The sequence below is a fragment of the Phacochoerus africanus genome, chromosome 2 (genome assembly GCF_016906955.1).
Source record: "Phacochoerus africanus isolate WHEZ1 chromosome 2, ROS_Pafr_v1, whole genome shotgun sequence".
In the NCBI taxonomy this organism is placed as follows: Eukaryota; Metazoa; Chordata; class Mammalia; order Artiodactyla; family Suidae; genus Phacochoerus; species Phacochoerus africanus.
Genome location: NC_062545.1, coordinates 184,662,692 through 184,682,105, shown reverse-complemented (window position 1 = coordinate 184,682,105; position 19,414 = coordinate 184,662,692). Strand labels below are relative to the sequence as shown.

The window sequence follows — 19,414 nt, the reverse complement described above, 5'->3', positions numbered from 1 at the left end:
CTGCCCTAAGCTGCTGCAATGCTGGATCTTTAACCTGGGGCACCACAGGGGAACTTCCTCAACATCTTTTTTTTTTTTGTCTTTTGTCTTTTTAGGGCCACACCCGCAGCACATGGAGGTTCTCAGGCTAAGGGTCCAATCGGAGCTGTAGCAGCCGGCCTATACCACAGCCAAAGCAATGCAGAATCAGAGCTTCGTCTGCGATCTATACCACTGCTCACGGCAATGCCAGATCCTTAACCCACTGAGCAAGGCCAGAGATCAAACCTGCATCCTCATGGATACTAGTCAGGTTCGTTAACCACTGAGCCATCATGGGAACTCCAACATCCATTCTTGATAAAAACTCTCAACAGGAGTTCCCATCGTGGCCCAGTGGTAACAAATCTGACTAGGAACCAAGAGGTTGTGGGTTCGATCCCTGGCCTCACTCAGTGGATTAAGGATCTGGAGTTGCCGTGAGCTGTGGTGTAGGTCACAGACACAGCTCGGATCCTGTGTTGCTGTGGCTCTGGCGAAGGCCAGCAGCTACAGCTCTGATTAAACCCCTAGCCTGGGAACCTCCATATGTCACGGGTGTGGCCCTGGAAAAGACTAAAAGGAAAAAAAACAACAGCACACCAACCTCCCTCCCCCAAAAAAACCCTCTCAACAAAGTGAGCATAGCGAGAACACACCTCCAACAATAAAGGTCATATATGACAGGCCCACAGCTAACATCACACTCAATGGTGAAAAACTGAAAGCTTTTCCTCTAAGATCAGGAGTAAGACAAAGATGCTCATTCTTGCCACTTTTATTTAGTACAGTACTGGGAGTCCTAACCAGAGCCATTAGGCAAGAAAAAGTAATAAAGGGCACCGAAATCAGAAAGGAAAAAGTAAAACTGTCTCTATTTTCAGATGATATTATATATAGGAAATCCTAAAGTTTGAAGACCTCACAAAAAACTGTTAGAACCAACAAATTTAGTAAAGTTCAGGATAAAAATCAATATACAAAAATCAGCTATGTTTTTATACACTAATAACAAAGTATTAGGAAGAGAAATTAAGAAAACAGTCTTATTTGCAATTGCATTAAAATAACAAAATACCTAAAAATATATCTAATCAAGGAAGTGAAAGAACTATACACTGAAAACTCTAAGACACTAATGAAAGAAATGGAAGGAGTTTCCAATGTGGTGCAGGGGATTAAGGATCTGGTACTGTCTCTGTGGTGATGCAGGTTCAATCCCCAACTCAGCACAGTGGGTTAAGGATTGGTGTTGCCACAGCTGTGGCACAAGTCACAGCTGTGGCTTGGATTCACTCTCTGACCAGGGAAATTCCATATGCCACAGGTGCCACCACAGAAAAAAATTAAAAAAAAAAAAAGGAAACTGAAGTCACAAACAATGAAGAAGTCATAGAAAGATACTCTGTGCTAATGGACTAGAAGAATTAATATCATTAAAAGGTTCATACCACCCGAAGCCATCTACAGATTCAATGCAATCCCTATCAAAATTCCAATGGCATTTTTCACAGACATAAAACAGCTGATTCTAAAATCTAACCCCAAATAGTCAAAACAATCCTGAGAAAGAAGAACAAAGCTTCAGGCATCACAGTTCTTGATTTCAAACTATATTACAAAGCTACAGTATCAAAAGAGTATGGTATTGTCATTGGAAACACATAGATCAATGGAACAGAACAGAGTTAAGAGATCCCAGAAATAAACCCATAAATGTATGATAAATTAATTTACAACAAATGACAAATAATATATAATGGCAAAAAGACAGTCTCCTCAATAAATGGTGTTGAAAAAAGTGACAACCACATGCAAAACAATGAAACTGGACCCCCATCTTACACCATACACAAATATCAACTCAAAACGGATTAAACATTCGAATATAAGACCTGAAAGCATTAAACTCCTAGAAGAAAACATAGGGAGTAAGCTCCCTGACATCAGTTTTATCAGTATTTTTTTTTGGATTTGATAACAAAAGCAAAAATTAAAAAGTGGCACTATATCAAACTAAAAAGCTTCTGTGTAGCAAAGGAAATCATCAACAAAATGAAAAGGCAACCTACCAAATGGGACAAAATATTTGTAAATCATATATCTGACAAGAGGTTAATATCCAAAATATATAAAGAACTCATATAACTCAAAGCAAAAAATTCTAAAAGAAAAAAACCTCCCAAATCCAAACCAAAACAATACAAAACCCCAACCTTCCCCCCATAAAAAAACAATTTAATTAAAAAATGGGCAGACGAGCTGAAGAGACATTTTCCAGTGTAGACATATGTAAAGCCAACAGGTGCATGAAAAGATGCTCAGTTGTCACTGATCATTAGGGAAATGCAACTAAAAACCATAACAAGATATCACCTCACATGTTAGAATGTCATCATCAAAAGACAGGAAGCACTGGCAAGGATTTGGAAAAAAGAGTACCCTTGCATCCTGTTGGTAAGAATGTAAATTAATGCAGCCACTATGGAAAATGGTATGGCGGTTTCTCAAAAAATTAAAATTATAACTACCATGTGATCCAGCAATTCCCCTGGGTATTGATGTGAAGGAAACAAAAATCCTATCTTACATATCAAAAGCTCTATACACATGCATGTTCATAGCAGTGTTACTGACAATAGCCAAGACATGGAAACAAACTGTGTGTCCACTGACAGATGAGTAGATAAAGAAATTTTGGTGCATACATACACACACAAAATATTATTCAGCGATAAAAGAGAAGGAAATCCTGCCACTTGTGACACCATGTATGGGTATTGAAAGCATGATGCTTAGTGAAATAAGTCAGGTAGTAAGACAAATACTATATGATCTCCTTTATATGTAGAATCTAAACAAAACAAAAAATAATTCATAATACAGAGAACAAATTGCTGGCTTCCAGAGTAGGGGGGTGGGGGGCAAAATGAGTGAAGGTGGTCAAAATGTACAAACTTCCACGTATAAAAGAAATAAGGTCTAGGGATATAATGTGATATATGGTGACTGTACTCAACAGCACTTTGCATCTGCAAGTTGCTAAGAGAATAAATCCTAAAAGTTCTCATCATAAGAAAAAATTCGTAACTATGTGTGGTGATGGATGTTAATTAACTTATTGTGGTGATCATTTCCAATATATACACATTATGTTACAGACCTAAAACTAATACAATGTTATATGCCAATTACATCTCTATTTTAAAAAAGAATCCATAAAATAAAAATCACTAGAGGACACACCAATGGTTCTATTAAACTAGAAGTTAATATTGTTACCTGGCTACCTTGGGCTGCTCATTCCAACAACAAAAAAAAGAGTCACTCGCCAGAGTGACTGAATTTGACTTTCAAAGAGGAAGTGGGGTCCCATGGCACAAAGAGGGTAAGGAGTAGTAAGTCCTTTTTTCTTTTCTTTTTTGTTTCTGTTTATTGCCACATTCAGGGCATACGGAAAGCCCCATCTGGCCAGGGACTGAATCCCAGCCCTTGCTGTGACCTAGGCCGCAGCTGCAGTAGTGCCCAGAATATTTAACCCACTGCCCAAGGCTGGAAATCCAGCCCACGCCTCTGTAGAAACCCAGGCCACTGCAGTTGGACTCTTAAACCACGTCACCACAGTGGGAACTCCAGTGGTATGTCTTGAATGCAGATCTGGTGGGATACCTCTTAGAACTCCTGTGGTCTGGATGAATTTTACAATTGTTTCACTCTGATAAATTTAAAATTTACTGGGAGTTCTCACTGTGGCTCAGTGGAAATGACCCCAACTAGTATCCATTAGTATTCGGGTTCAACCCTTCGCCTCGCTCAATGGGTTAAGGATCCCTAGTTGCAGCTAGCTGTGGTGTACGTCGCAGACGGCTCAGATCGCACATTGCTGTGGCATAGATCAACAGCTGAAGCTCTGATTCCACCTCTAGCCTGGGAACTTCATTATGCAGCACCTGCGGCCCTAAAAGAGAGAAAAAAAATTTACAAGATTCTTTTGCCCAGGAGGAACTCACTGTAAATATAGGGTCAGAAATCTGAAAGAAAACAAAGCTATGTGTTTCTTAAGATTAGTGGTGTTTACTGTTGTTTACGTCTTCGCATATTCTTTTGTATGTGTAAGGGTAAAAACGAGATGGATAGTCTGAAGTTGTAAGAATGCACCAATCAGTAAAACAGTTAACTGAAATTTGTCTCAAAAATAAGCAAGAAAAAAAATTGAAATTTATGGAACGAAGCAAGGAAGGGGAGAGACTAGCTATGTGACTTCAGCATATTAACTAACATCTCTGAACCTGTTTACTAACACATGCTACTTAGGTAAGATGGGAGGTCAGAGAAAAGTCAGTTTTCTTCTAACCCAGGGTTTCTCAAGTTCGGCAATACTGAAATTTCAGGCCAGGTGATTTTTGTTGTTGTTGGGAGCTGCCGTGTGTTCTGTGCAACATTTTGCAGCGTGCCTGATCTATACCCACTTTTATCCTCTCATCTGGAGAGATGCCGCTAAAACCTGTTCCCTCCCCATCCCCGCTCCCCTAAGATCTGAGTTTGAAAATGTGCCACACATTGTCAACTGTCTCCTGGGAAATAAATCGCGCAGCTGAGAACTAATGTCTTAACCCCACGTTCATCCAAAAAGGAGTTGAGCGAGAAATAAAACGCAGTCTGGGAGTAAGATGTAGGTGCCCCGCCTCACAGAGACCGGATTTGTGACTCAAAAAAAACGGGATAAGAAGCTTCGAGCCTCCAGCACAAGTCCTAATTAATGAGTGGAGTGATTCTGAAGGGAAGGGGCAAATGCAGAGGGCAAGGGGCCGAGCCTCTGGCCTCTAAGAATCAAAGCAGCCCACACTAGTCACCACTTACAGTGCTTAGCTGACTCCGAGGCAAAATTATTTCCATAAAAGCCAAGACGCTGAGGCCGTGGGAAAAGCCTTAGGGAGCGCGGAGTAGGAACGAGTGAGCTCTGGATTCGTGCCCGGCGCGCGCGCCGGGCGGAGCCCCGGGAACGTCTTCGCTGCCGCCCCATGTGCTGACGCCGCCACAGGCCCCGCCCCCGCCCTCGGGTTTCGCCCCTGGCCCCGCCCGCCGTCGCCTCCGCTGGCCTGCGCGCTGCCCTGCGTCAGCGGGCAGGGGCGGGCTGGAGGCGGTGGTGCTGCCACGTCCCGGCTGCTGCTCGCGCCGTGGCGGCTGAGCAAGCGACTGTAGCGCGCGCGGGAGGTAGAGGAGGTGGGGCTGGCGCTGAAGCCGGATCCGGATCCAGTGCTGTATACCCGGGTGGGTGAGAGTTCGACAAGGCCTGGAGAGGAGCGCCAACTGCGGCCCTCTACGGGTGAGGGGGCTGGGGGTCGGGGAGAGGGAGCGGGGCCGGGCTGGATGCCCTGGGTGCCGTCGTGGGCCTGCCTTCAGATTTATCAAACAGGTGGGACTGCTTCCCCAAGCGAGGCGAGCTAGGCCTGGGCTAGGGCTCGGGGAGGTTCCGTTCGAGGAGCTGGGCATTGATCTTCGCCAGCTGGGTGTACATGGGGGCGTAGAGGGTAGTTTAGAGCAAGTTCAGCGGACACACGCCTGGAACAGGTTAGGGATGATGGCCAGTGGTCCGGCCATGCAGGGGGTGGCCCTTGGTAGGGCAAGAACGGAGACTTGGGTCTAAACTCTTTAGCATGGAGGATTGTGACAGCTATTCACAGTCTCTGTCGCCTTCGGTTTTGAGTGGGCACGAACGCCTGGGGCCCCCTTTTCCTTTTCGAGGAGCACCCCACAGCGGTCAGGAGCCACTTGAGGACATGATTCGGATCCGAAGAACACCTCCTGGGCTGACTAAGTTGGGGTTTTCAATGTGCGAAAGACCGACATCCTTTGTCTCTTCCCGCGACTTCTACCCCTAGGAACACTGAGTACGGTGATTTCTGTTATGGGATGTAATGTTAATGTAAATTGAACTCTTAAAATTTCACACAAAATTGAAAGGCAATTCTAGTCTTATTAGGATATACACTCGTGAGTGAATCTTAGAAGGGAATCTCAAGAAATCATTTTGATCAGTTTCATTAGGCAGGATTCATTGACATTTTTTAGAATAGAGGAGACAGCTACCTGTCTGGCACGATGATGTAAAGATTGGCTTCTACTGAGTATGGTGTTTGCAGAGCTCAAGGTGGGGGAACCACAGCAGAAGATTTAGTCCCAATTCACTCATTGGCTGTTACCTTGGAGTTAAGTCCTGAAAGCTCCACGTGCTCCAGCTTGCTCCAGGGTAGACTGAGAATAATGCCTCTATTACAGAGGTCAGATAAACTATCAGAAAATACTTTTGAAAATTCTCACCTTAAGTGTAATAAATATAGCTATGTAATAAATATAGCCAGACCTATCAAAATGATCAGCGAATAGGGTGTTCTTTAGATTCAGAATTTAATCAAATTATTGAAATTGTTATAAAATGTATGTCGAGGAACCGCAGTCTCACGCAGCAAGAGGGCCCCTTGCCTGCTTTAACCCTATACTGAAGGAGTACAGCGATGCCCTCAAGAGCTCTTGAGATATCTAAAGGCAGTTTAGATTTGACCTCAGATTGTTTTTTAAATTTTTGTGTCAACTTTTGAAATCTTCATTCCCAGTATCTATAACTTGTTGCTCTCATTTGGTTGTTTCTAGCAACAGCTCCTCCCTATGTGTATATTCTAGTGTCCTGTAGAGACTGAGAAACCAATGTTGCAATTGCTTCCAAAGAATGTTCAACTGACTGAAAACCTGAGCTGATCTTAGTAAAAATGAATTTGATGTATGGTTTTTGTGATATTACTTGTGGCAGTTTGGGAATCTTCTAGATTTTCTGAAATGTGACCTCCAGATAAGTGTTACACCATTCATTATTCATTCACTAGGCATTTATTGAGCTAAGGTTAGGCATATACGGGCCTTTAAATGCATGCTAACTTAGTGGTTAAACAGGAAAGGTTCTTGAGAAATACTTATAGGTTAGGGTTTACTTTTGAAAATTATCAAAAATCTTCGAAATAAGACCCCAATGATAATACTGAGATTCAGCTTCAAACAATTATACAGTTCTATTTATTGAAATTTCCCAGTTTTGTGGTACCTAGGGGCACTCTAAGATGCTGAAAATTATTTCTTTTGTAAACCAAGTAAATCTACCTCTTTTGCTCTTTTTTAAAATCTTTTGAAATTTATTATCAAATCATGTTTTTTGTTTTTGTTTTTGTCTTTTTGCCATTTCTTGAACCGCTCCTGTGGCATATGGAGGTTCCCGGGCTAGGGGTCTAATCGGAGCTGTAGCCGCCAGCCTACGCCAGAGCCACAGCAACGCAGGATCCAGCCGCGTCTGCGACCTACACCACAGCTTACGGCAACGCCGGAACCTTGACCCACTGAGCAAGGGCAGGGATGGAACCCACAACCTCATGGTTCCTAGTCGGATTCGTTAACCGCTGCGCCACAACGGGAACTCCTCAAATCATGTTTTAACTTGTCCGGCATATTAATTGGGCACTAGCAGAATTTTAGTATATGGGGACAGAGTAAGATAAAAGAAGGTAACCTGAAGTATGGCTGTGTTTTGTAAAATAACTCATATAAGCATTTTGATACTAATTTCTGATTGACATAAGAATATCGACTCTTATGTCTATCCAGAATGCTTTAAGTATTTTTGACAAGCCTGAAATTCTTATTTTCCAAATATAGGTTAAGTGCTGCTTTGACTGAATTTAACTCTTATACAGTAGAGAATTCACCTTCACTACTGCATCTTCAATACTAAAGAGTTTCAGAGCCTGGAGTCATGCAAAAATGGCTGCAAAATTTGTGGCATCCCATGAAAAATGAAAATACAGGACTCTGTTTAAAAATTATTAAGAATTTCAAGACAGTGACAGCAGAGAATTAACCAAGTCTGGGGCCATGTGCAGCTGCACAGTCCAGGGCCCTTGAAGCTGGCCCTGCTGCCTGCTTGTGAGCCCTCCCTATTCCTTATTGGCTCTGTTGTCTTGAGTAAGTTACTGTGCCTGCTTTCTAGGCTATAAAATAGGGGTAATAATGATAGATCTTTCATTGTATTTTCATTCTAATAAATATTAGCCAGAGTCATTTATGTTTACAATCATTCATGAAATAGGACCATCTGGTTAAAGAAAAGCACAGGAAAATATTAGTATTCACTGCTGAAAATTCATTATTAAAGGCTTCATAATCCTAATTCTCCTATGTACCTCTCCCCTCTCAAATATTATTAGGCACATTTCATTGTAAACTCAGGTGACTTTATAAGAAAAAGACTTTTAACTTTCTGGTTAACTTTTAATTATCTTAATGTACATCTCAATTACTTTTTGAGCTTTCTTTAAACTTTATAGTTGTAATTGTATGTTAAATAGCATGAACATGAAAATGTTTAAATGGTGTATTGCCTTGAGAAGCATAAATTTTTAATACTTTCTGACTTCTGCAGTTAATGTGCATATTTTACCTTATTGATAAGTAAATTTAAGCTGTTTATCTGCATATATCTGAAAAAAAAAATGCTGTTACCTATCTTTCCCAAAATCCTCAGGGACTCAATTTATCAGGGACAAACGCTAAAGTGCAGGCACTAAAATTAATCTATACAAATGGACTATAAGTTTATTAAATTTAATCTGAATGGATTGTTTTAATCATCACAATTTATTTCCTTTCCTCTATGTTCTTAGAAACAGGCATAGTGTTTATAACATAACATGATCTGAGTCCTTTTTTTTTGTCTTTTTTTTTTTGTCTTTTTGCTATTTCTTTGGGCCGCTCCCGCGGCATATGGAGATTCCCAGGCTAGGGGTCCAATCGGAGCTGCAGCTGCCAGCCTACGCCAGAGCCACAGCAACGCGGGATCCGAGCCGCGTCTGCAACCTACACCACAGCTCACGGCAACGCCGGATCATTAACCCATTGAGCAAGGGCAGGGACCGAACCCGCAACCTCATGGTTCCTAGTCGGATTCGTTAACCACTGCGCCATGACGGGAACTCCAATGAGTCCTTTTTTGAGGGAAAGAAAACAAACCTCTGGACATTCTACGTAATAAACCATTATTTTTTAAGTTCCGTTTTTCCTTTCTAGAATGCTAACTTTCAGTTTAACATAAACATAATAACCTTTTTGTAGCCCCTGTACCCAGTACAGTGCCTGACTCATGAAAGTTAACAAAAATTTATAAAAATGAATCTTAAATGAGTTGCTAACTACAGTATATCTTGTCAAGCACCTGCAGTGTGTCAGACACTGTTAGGTGCTTGTATTCAGTAATTCATTTCTTCCTTCCAGTAATTTCACCTACATTTGATAAATGAGGAAACAGATTCTCACTTTAACTTCCTTAGCCAGGATCACAAGTTTGACATTTGATCACCATGCTGTTTCCATGCCTACATTTCAATCCTGGCTCACTAAATTTTGTGTCCCTTGGGCAGGTTTCTTTACGCATGCATTTCCTCATCTGTTAAAATAGAGATAATAATCATCCCTACCCTGGAGGATTGTTACAGTAATGAATTAGTAATGTGTAAAGTTCTTTGAACAATGCCTGGGTAGTAAGTCCTGAACAAATGTTAACTTCTATGTCATACCCCACACTACCTTCCCGAATCCCATGCTATACTGCAGCATTACCTATATAGTTATATTGGGTTATATAGGCAGTTTAATCTTTAAAGGAAAGTAAAGGATAGTTCCCCTTAAGCATGTTGTGACTTATAAAATAGGGTACATTTGGGAGTTGGTTATTGAGGAAATTGTTCTGTTTAAGGAAAAGTAAAGGATAGTTCCCCTTAAGCATGTTGTGACATAAAATAGGGTACATTTGGGAGTTGGGTTATTGAGGAAATTGCTCTGTTATTAAGTGGCCTTTAATTTTTCATATATTTCTTTATTTTATGGTAGTGTGTTATGGATATATATCTTCTAAATTCTGTTTCAAAGAAAAATTAGAGGAAGGTATCAAATAGAATGCAGTTGACCCTTAACAATCTAGGTTTGAACTGTGAGGATCACTGCAGTACTACACAACCCAAGGTTGGTTGAATCCACATATTTAACAGAACTGTGGATAAACAGGGGTCTGACTGTAGTTACACCGGATTTTTTACTTCACATTTTTGACTGTGTGGAGGGTGGGCACCCTCAATGCCTGTGCTGTTCAAGGGTCAACTGGGATTTCTTTAACTGGCTATGTGCTTAGAAATGAAAGTTTGGAGTTGCCTGTAAAGTCTCCTCATAATGTTGGGAAGACTGTTTCTTCTAGCAACTCTGTCCTGCAGAAGTGTGCCCACACCGCCCCCCCCAACCCTGACCTGTTTTTATGCTTTTATGTTTTTCTATCATTGTATCTTTTATTTAGTCTGTTTTATTAGACCACACCTAGTAAGAACTTGACCATTTTTGACAAAAGAGAAAAATACCGTAACTGATCATTTTCCAATAGCATGGAAAACACTGGCAATTCTTGTTTAGATGCAGCTAAGAAACTTACCGATTTTTTATGGAGTTCCCGTCGTGGCGCAGTGGTTAACGAATCCGACTAGGAACCATGAGGTTGCGGGTTCGGTCCCTGCCCTTGCTCAGTGGGTTAACGATCCGGCGTTGCCGTGAGCTGTGGTGTAGTTTGCAGACTCGGATCCCGCGTTGCTGTGGCTCTGGCGTAGGCCGGTGACTACAGCTCCGATTCAACCCCTAGCCTGGGAACCTCCATATGCCGCGGGAGCGGCCCAAGAAATAGCAACAACAACAACAAAAAAGACAAAAAGACAAAAAAAAGAAAAAGAAACTTACCGTTTTTAGAAAAACTGCTGTAAAAACAAAATCCAGTAGATACTCTTAAATGTGATTCTGTCATAGCTGAGACCATATATTCTAGTGAATGCAGAGAATCTTCTGTTCATGGTTCATATTAAAGAAAAGTTACATGCCTGATAAGTCTACCTTAGTATCACATTATTCCTTAGCCTAACAATAAAGTCCAATAATGTAAGAAAAAAAAAAAAAACTAAGAGCGCATGAAAAGTCAGCTATTTACAGCACTACAGTGAACCATAGGAAGAAAATTTTTACAAGTCCTATTAGAAAATGGAGTTTTGGAGTTCCCGTCGTGGCGCAGTGGTTAACGAATCAGACTAGGGAAACCATGAGGTTGCGGGTTCGATCCCTGGCCTTGCTCAGTGGCTTAAGGATCCGGCGTTGCCCTGAGCTGTGGTGTAGGTTGCAGACTCGGCTTGGATCCCACGTTGCTGTGGCTCTGGTGTAGGCCGGTGGCTACAGCTCCGATTAGACCCCTAGCCTGGGAACCTCCATATGCAGCAGAAGCGGCCCTAAAAAAGGCAAAAAAACAAACAAAAAACAAAAAAAAAAGAAAATGGAGTTTTAAAGTTTAAAACTTCTAAATTTAGTCACTCATTTACTGTCTGATAGAATTTGTGAATTTTCTATATATCTGTAACTGTGGCATTTGATTTTTAGATTCAGGATAGGCTAAAATAAAATCTTGCCTACCTGTTAAAGAATTTTTCTAGTTGTATTAATTTTTTTTAACAAATTGACATTCTTGCCAATCATAACAATTTTCCTTCTATTAAAAATGCTTTAACATTCAAATTTTTATTTTAGACCTTACTGCAACGATGAAACCTGATGAAACTCCTCTCTTTGACCCAAGTCTACTCAAAGAAGTGGACTGGAGTCAGAATACAGCTACATTTTCTCCAGCCATTTCCCCAACACATCCTGGAGAAGGTTTGGTTTTGAGGCCTCTTTGTACTGCTGATTTAAATAGAGGTATGGACTTACTTAGTTTACAAATTCTGATTAGACTTACAAATAGCATTCTGTTTTCTCCATAAACATGAGTCTGATAACTTTTAAAAATACTATTTGACTTGTATATTATTTTTTATGCTTAATTTTTGAAGTGGCTGAGAACTCAGTTCCATTGTGTACATTTCATGGTTAAAACCAGATATTACTCTGAAGTATTTCAAATGACTTAAGTACAGTAGTACTCCTTCCTAATTAAGAAACCAAAAAGGAGTTCCTATCATGGCTCAGTGGTTAAGGAATCCTACCAGGAACCATGAGGTTGCAGTTTCAATCCCTGGCCTCGCTCAGTGGGTTGAGGATCTGGCGTTGCCATGTGCTGTGGTGTTGGTCATGGACGCAGCTCGGATCCCGTGTTGCTGTGGCTCTGACGTAGGCTGGCAGCTACAGCTCCGATTAGACGCCTAACCTGGGAACCTCCATGCGCCACAGGTCCAGCCCTAGAAAAGACCAAAAAAAAAAAAAAGCCAAAAAGGGAAAATTATCATGTGTGAGTGACACATAAGGAAGAATTTTCTTTAAGAAGCGAGATGGGGAATGTGGATGGAGATAATTTATCTTGCGTAAGTTGCAAAAAGTGTTGTCTATATGTATTTTTTTAACATCACATTCTCCAAAATGATTTCCTTAAATTTCAGGAGTCAAAAATCAACTTTTTACAGTTTTCTTTTTGGTAAGAAATCTGAAGAAACTATTTTGGTCAAATTAATTACTGAGTATATAGAAGTTAAGATTCTCAAAGTTCTAGGAGTTCTCGTCATGGCTCAGCAGTTAGCGAACCCGACTAGCATCCATGAGGACGTGGGTTCCATCCCTGGCCTTGCTCAGTGGGTTAAGGATCTGGCGTTGCCACAATCTTTGGTGTAGGTTGCAGGTGGGGCTCAGGTCCCACGCTGCTGTGGCTCTGGCGTAGGCCGGCTGCTACAGCTCTGATTAGACCCCTAGCCTGGGAACCTCCATATGCTGTGGGTGCAGCCCTAAAAAGACAAAAAGATAAAAAAAAAAAAAAAACCTCGAAGTTCTAAAATGTGCTGTTGGGAGTTGCCTGGTGGTCTAGTAGTTAGGATTAGGCACCTTCACTGCTGCAACCCAGGTTCAATTCCTGGTCTGGGAACTAAGATCCACTTCAAGCCGCTGCATGCTGTGGCCGAAAAAAAAAATTTAACAATGTTATCTTTTATTTTACAAATAATATATTTGTTCAGAGTGAGAATCTTGTATTTTTAAGTAAAACCAAGGCACATATTTGGGAAAACTTGGCATCCCATGTACTGAATCTAATGCAGATTACATTGAAAACTGTACATGCTGGTTCTGTAAATATTGAGTATTAAAGTAAGGTCAGTACTATTTCAAAAATCTCATGCAGGCAAAAACATTGGAAAACTTCTTGTTTTATGTAGTGATTATAGAAAGGAATAATGGGTTTCATTTAATCTTTAAAATACCAATTTTAAATGGTCAGTGCATAAAATTTTGAAAAAACTGCCATTAATCCCACCAGCTTGACATACTGCTTCTTTTGAAATATATTTCATTTGCTCTTCTCACAACTTGAAATCTCTTTTTCAAAACTAGGTTTTTTTAAGGTACTAGGTCAGCTGACAGAGACTGGAGTTGTTAACCCGGAACAATTTATGAGTAAGTAATACAGCCTATTTTTCCTGAATGAAAAGAAATAAGGGGAAAGATTTTATTTTTGTTTACAGCTCTGTTCATTGTCTGTGTTTTTGTTCAACTAGCTGGAAATTATTCAAATAATAAATAAGCTATTTTTTTATTTAAATGTTTAGTGCAGCTAAACTATTCTGAAATCTAAATGTAGCAACTACCATGTTTTACAAAATATGTGGCTAGTTTTTTTTGTTTGTTTGTTTTTTGGTTTTTTAGGGCTGCACCGTGGCATATGAAGTTCCTGAGCTAGGGGTCAACTTGGAGCTGCAGCTGCCGGCCTACACCACAGCCACAGCAATGCCAGATCCAAGCCACGTCTGTGACCTACACCACAGCTTGTGGTAATGCCTGATCCTTAACCCACTGAATGAGGCCAGGGATTGAAAACTCGCATCCTCATAGATACTGGTCGGGTTCATTATTGCTGAGCCACAACAGGAACTCTTGTACCTGGCTACTGTTACGTTAATTACTGTAGCATAGAACCTGGGTAGCAGCTCTAGAGATTGTTTTTTATTGTAGTATTTTCCTTTCATGTGGTTAGGTTATTTCACTGAAATTTCATCACCTAATCAAAAATGTAGGATACATTTATTTCTTGCTTTACTCATATTGAATTTTAGCGTTGGCAGATATCTTTTAATTCATCCCTCACTTTTTACACATGTGAAAGAATGGAACTCTCTAGAGTTAGGTCCAATGACTTACCCAAGATCACAGATAGTTATTGGTTAGTAAAGAACTATAACCTTCCTGACTCCATCTAGTGCTCTGAACACTGTCTTCCTGTTTTCTCTAATTTGTTTATTTCCTTTGATAGGTAATTTTATTTTGTTCTCTGTATGACGCTCCTAAGATGAAGATCATTATTTTCTGATTCTCATTGTTTTTCCTTCATTGAATTTATGTCTTCCTTCTCCAGACCCATTACTAGAATAAGATTGGGGCAATAAACAATATGTTTAGACTGTTAGGCTGTTTTTATTCCTGATTTCTTCTTTGTAGACGTATCAGATTAGATGAGAAATCATGTAATTTCATCAATGTAAGTACTAAAAATCAATTTGAGGGCAAAGTATTTATTCCATTTTTGTTCCTATTTGTAGTGTGGCTTTGGGAAAATTACTAGAAAATGAGACTTTTTTTTAATTTACTTCAGAGTACTTTCAAATCAAACAAAAATGATGATTCTATTTCTAAAACAGGTCATGTAATCATGAAACCCTTGAGATCATCATTGAAGGAAATCATGATGGGGAAAATTGAAAACTACTGTCAATTTTTGAAACCAAAAGACTAATAATTATAGAATGAGACACATAAACATTCTCTTGTTAAAATTTGCAGAGTTTTTTTCTATATATAAATGTCTTTTGAGAGTCAACATTAGAGAAATTCATTCATTAGTCACAGAAATGGCAACATGTATATTTGTATTGTAAGTGCTGTTCATCTAAAATAGTTGTATTGGTCTTTATTTTACTGTCAGATTTTTTTTAACATATGGACTATGCTCCAGTTGATACTGATTGATTATATTTGAACTACTGGGTCATTTTTAATAATTGATACTTTCTTTAGAAACAAAGTTGAAAATTACTGTGGTAAATAGCTTTAAATATTCAGTAATTAAGTCAGCTAATTGTTATTTTTCTGGTACCTAATAAAGTTTAATGTCTACCACATAACACTGTTTTCCAATTTCTACAGAATCTTTTGAGCACATGAAGAAATCTGGGGACTATTATGTTACTGTTGTAGAAGATGTGACTTTAGGACAGATAGTTGCTACAGCAACTCTGATAATAGAACATAAATTCATCCATTCTTGTGCTAAGGTATGTGTTCACATAAATGTTCATGAGTAAAATGGACATTTGTTTTCTAGCAAAACTGACTTTGTTTCCACTAGACAAATCTATTTTCCCACTGTTTTCTATTGTAAAATGAGCTATATATTTAATGGAATATTTTTGCTTCTTAGAAATCAGTCATTTTCCCATTGTTTTCTGAGAGTTATGAGAAGATCTATTAACAATTATGAATTATTTACTAAAAATTGTTCTGTAGTGTCTGAATTGGTATAGAGAAACCAAGTCAACACTGTGGAATTTGGCAGTAATGTTTGGAATCTCTAATGCTAATTTTTTTTTTCAAAAACAATACTTTGAATATTCTGCATTAACACAAATTCCCATCAGTTTCCCAGTAGTAGAGGGTTCAGAATACTGCATTCTCTTCTAATTATGACACATCTAATGCCTTGTAGTCCCTTCATTCCTAATAACTCATGTGAAATGGTAAAGAAAATCTAGGTAATCCATGAGCATATGATAGAAACACTTGGAATGTCTTCAGTGAGTCATGAAATTTGGTGTGTTTCTGTATTAGAAATTAGTATGTTTGGATGTCTGCAATAAATTGCTATTAAGCAAGGAGTAGGATGATGGATATAGTACTTTCATGACAAGACTACATTTTGATGATGTGGATTCTGAGATCTGCTTTAAAATAATGGAACTGGAGGAGTTCCTGTTGTGGTCAGTGGAAGCGAACCCCATTAGTATCCATGAGGATGTGGGTTTGATCCCTGGCCTTGCTCAGGGGTTAAGGATCTGGCATTGGTGCAAGCTGTGGTGCAGGTCTCAGGCAGAGCTTAGATCCCACATTGCTGTGGCTGTGGTGTAGGCTGGCAGCTGTAGCTCTGATTCAGCCCCTAGCCTGGGAACTACCATATGCCAGAGGTTAATAATAATAATAATAATAATAATAATGGAGTGGAAAGGTTTAGGATATCCAAAAAATATCAGGTCACAAATTAACTCTTGGTATTATTTCTTCTATAATAAGTTAAATTTTTGCATTTTGTAAAGTTCAGGTTTACAAAACATTTATTTTTATCAATGAATTCTTACTGTTATTTGTTGATTTAGCTAAAAACAAAACTACATGCTTAGTCCTTTAAATAATGTAAATATTTTCAGAGAGGAAGAGTAGAAGATGTTGTTGTTAGTGATGAATGCAGAGGAAAGCAGCTTGGCAAATTGTAAGTAGGCAGAAACAAGGTAACCCTGCATAAATGAGATACTCTGTTTCTTGGCAAAATACTTATTAAAAAATGTTTTCCTGTTTGAAGTTCTTTTTAGGCATCATTAATTATGAACTCATTCTCATTCCATAGCTTAGACTGAATTTAATGAAGAAAATTGTAGTATTTTTATATAGTTTTTACCATAAAGTTGGAAATTCAAAGTATACTATTGAAATAGCAACACCTTAAAGCTATTAACTCTTAGTAGTACTGTCATAGTAGTAGCAAACAAACTTTTGGTGAGTCATAATTTGTCCATTTCTCTGTCATATTTAAAACAAAGAACATGTTCTTAGTCATGAAAGTTTTAGAGCCATGTAATGAAATAGCCTTAACTGCAAAATCCTCTATAATTTTATCCGAATGTAAATTTCATAGGTTTATTTCCTATTTTATAAAATAGAACTTGCTACTTAACATTATCTTTTCTGAATTTTAAGGAATCACTCAAATATTACGCATGTGCTACATGCCAGACACTATTCAGAGTATTTGTTATATCTCAGTGAATCAAACAGACCAATTTCTAATATTTCTAGTTCACTTAACTTAATCATACCTTTCATAATGGTGTAACTTGAGGATGTTCTATCTTCAGAATAAGATGTTTTAATCTATGCAACATGAGAAAACCCTTTAGGCAAATTTTTGTAGGTCGTCTCTAGTTTTTTCTCCTAAGGCAGTTAGAAACAGTTCTTACAATGGGTTTGGAGTCCTTAAGAATTTATAAAGATGTATACACTTTTTTACTTTGTTTCCACTTTCATATTAATTAGACCAATTCAGAGTTAACCTGATACATTCTTTCACAAATCTAACAATAAAGAACAAAGTAATTATTTATCTATTTTATATGGGAATGTTGCTTATTCTTAAGTAGTTTCAATAGATTTAACAACAAAGATTAATTCTGGCCATAATTTTTTAAAACATGCCAGTCTTTGGTGTTAAAAATTTTAAAGCCTATTTTTAAAAGGGTTTTAGGGTGAGTTTAGTATTTGTCCTATTTATTAATGGGCTGGAGATTACTAAAGTATATTTGAGACAAAATAAAATGGTTTGGGTGATTCAAATTTTATCCAGTTATAATTTGGATATTTAAATGAATATAGTGGGAAAGGCCATGATCTAAACCTATTTCAAATATAAACTTGAAGTTTTATGTAATATTCATATTGTTACTAAAAATCATTTTTATTAACAAATGTTCTGTGCCTCCCTTTTTTTTTTTTTTTAATTTCAGGTTATTATCAACCCTTACTTTGCTAAGCAAGAAACTGAACTGTTATAAGATTACCCTTGAATGTCTACCACAAAATGTTGGCTTCTACAAAAAGTTTGGATATACAGTATCTGAAGAAAACTACATGTGTAGGAGGTTTCTAAAGTAGAAATCTTTTAAGAAAAGACATTTGTTAAAGGAGCTAGTTCAACAAGGTTATATATTCTCTTCCTGGGGTATAAAATATTTTGTTGCTGCCAACTCAGTGACCTCCATAAATACTGGATTGAGAAAAATATTGTAATACACAAGTATAATGACAGAAGATTACTTTGGGCTGGTGGGACATGCTGTGAGTTTAGATTACAAATGCATATTATAAAGGGGATGATTTTTAACCAAAGGAGTATATTTTTAACTTGAATCTTTTCTTGCATTGTATTTTTCTAAAGTCTGGCTTCATTTCTTAGTAGTCAGAGTATAGGTAGTAAGGAGTTATGTGTCTGCTATCTGTACTGCTTGTTAAAAATAACATACAATGAATAAGGCTATTTATTATCACATTCATAAAATTAATACTTTTGTTTCAAAGAAATATATTTAAATACCAATTAGGGCTGTATCATTTCACATATACTACATGAAATTGGATGTTAGATATATTATAACTAATGTAGGACAGACCAACATTTGTCAATCTTAATATCATACTGGCAAACAACCTGGTCAGCCTTTAAAAGAAGTAAAATGAAAATTAACATAAAAAATGTGACGATTTAAATGTACATCTGAAAGCTGATGTAAATCTAGTGTAGCTAAAGTACCATCTGTCTCGTACCATGTGAAATACAATAATTACTCATTTGTTTAAAATATCCAAGAAGTACTTTTTAACAGTAAATTAGTAAATTCTGGCACATTATGTATTTCTAACCTGATTTCTCATCTTCCCATGGGTGTGTGAAGCCTCTCTTCTCAGTAACATTTTTATGAAGAAGAAATTACAAAATTGAGTGGAATATTTTAAAATGTATCATACTACATTTATTACATTCTAAAAATGTTGATGGAAGCTTTTCTATTTAATGTGATTATAATGGTACTATTATTCTGGTCACTCCTGTTTGATTTTATTTATTTTAATTATTTTTTAAGTTGAAATAAGAATTAGACACTTTATTAATGGTTCTAATCTTTTGCATTCCATGTTACATTAAACCTGTTCATGTAATAGTCTTTTGTTAGAACCCTAATGTTGTCTGTGTTTTTCTTGAGTTGTCTATTGAACTGCTCAAGTCATGGTTCATAAAATTGTAGTTTTGTGTACTCTTTGTGAAAGGAGCTTAGAGGAGTTGCCTCAAGGCTCAGAGAGTTAAGGATCCAGTGTTGTCACTACTGAGGCTGTGGTTACAGCTGTGACACAGGATCAGTAACTGGCCCAGGGACCTTCTGTATGCTGCAGACACAGCCAAAAACCAAAGCAAAATAAAATGGAACTTAGAAAGTAAAGACCACCTGTTTCTCATCCCTTTGACTCAGCTACACCTACCTCAACT

The 19,414-nt window shown here is 38.2% G+C and overlaps 1 protein-coding gene across 5 annotated transcripts; it reads left to right on the top strand.

Annotated features, from left to right (window-relative positions):
• The first annotated feature begins 5,126 nt into the window (after positions 1-5,126).
• Positions 5,127-19,367, top strand: GNPNAT1 (glucosamine-phosphate N-acetyltransferase 1). 5 transcript variants are annotated; one of them, XM_047767349.1, is made up of 7 exons: positions 5,129-5,344; positions 5,767-5,909; positions 11,665-11,832; positions 13,450-13,512; positions 15,256-15,383; positions 16,530-16,591; positions 17,880-19,367. In XM_047767349.1, the coding sequence occupies exons 3-7, from the start codon at positions 11,679-11,681 to the stop codon at positions 18,025-18,027; spliced, it is 555 nt and encodes a 184-aa protein (XP_047623305.1). In that variant the 5' UTR covers positions 5,129-5,344; positions 5,767-5,909; positions 11,665-11,678; the 3' UTR covers positions 18,028-19,367. The 5 variants fall into 5 exon arrangements, with proteins under 5 accessions (XP_047623308.1, XP_047623305.1, XP_047623306.1 ...); XM_047767350.1 differs by having other exon boundaries at positions 5,764-5,909; XM_047767351.1 differs by lacking the exon at positions 5,767-5,909 and having other exon boundaries at positions 5,129-5,289.
• The last annotated feature ends 47 nt before the right edge of the window (positions 19,368-19,414 follow it).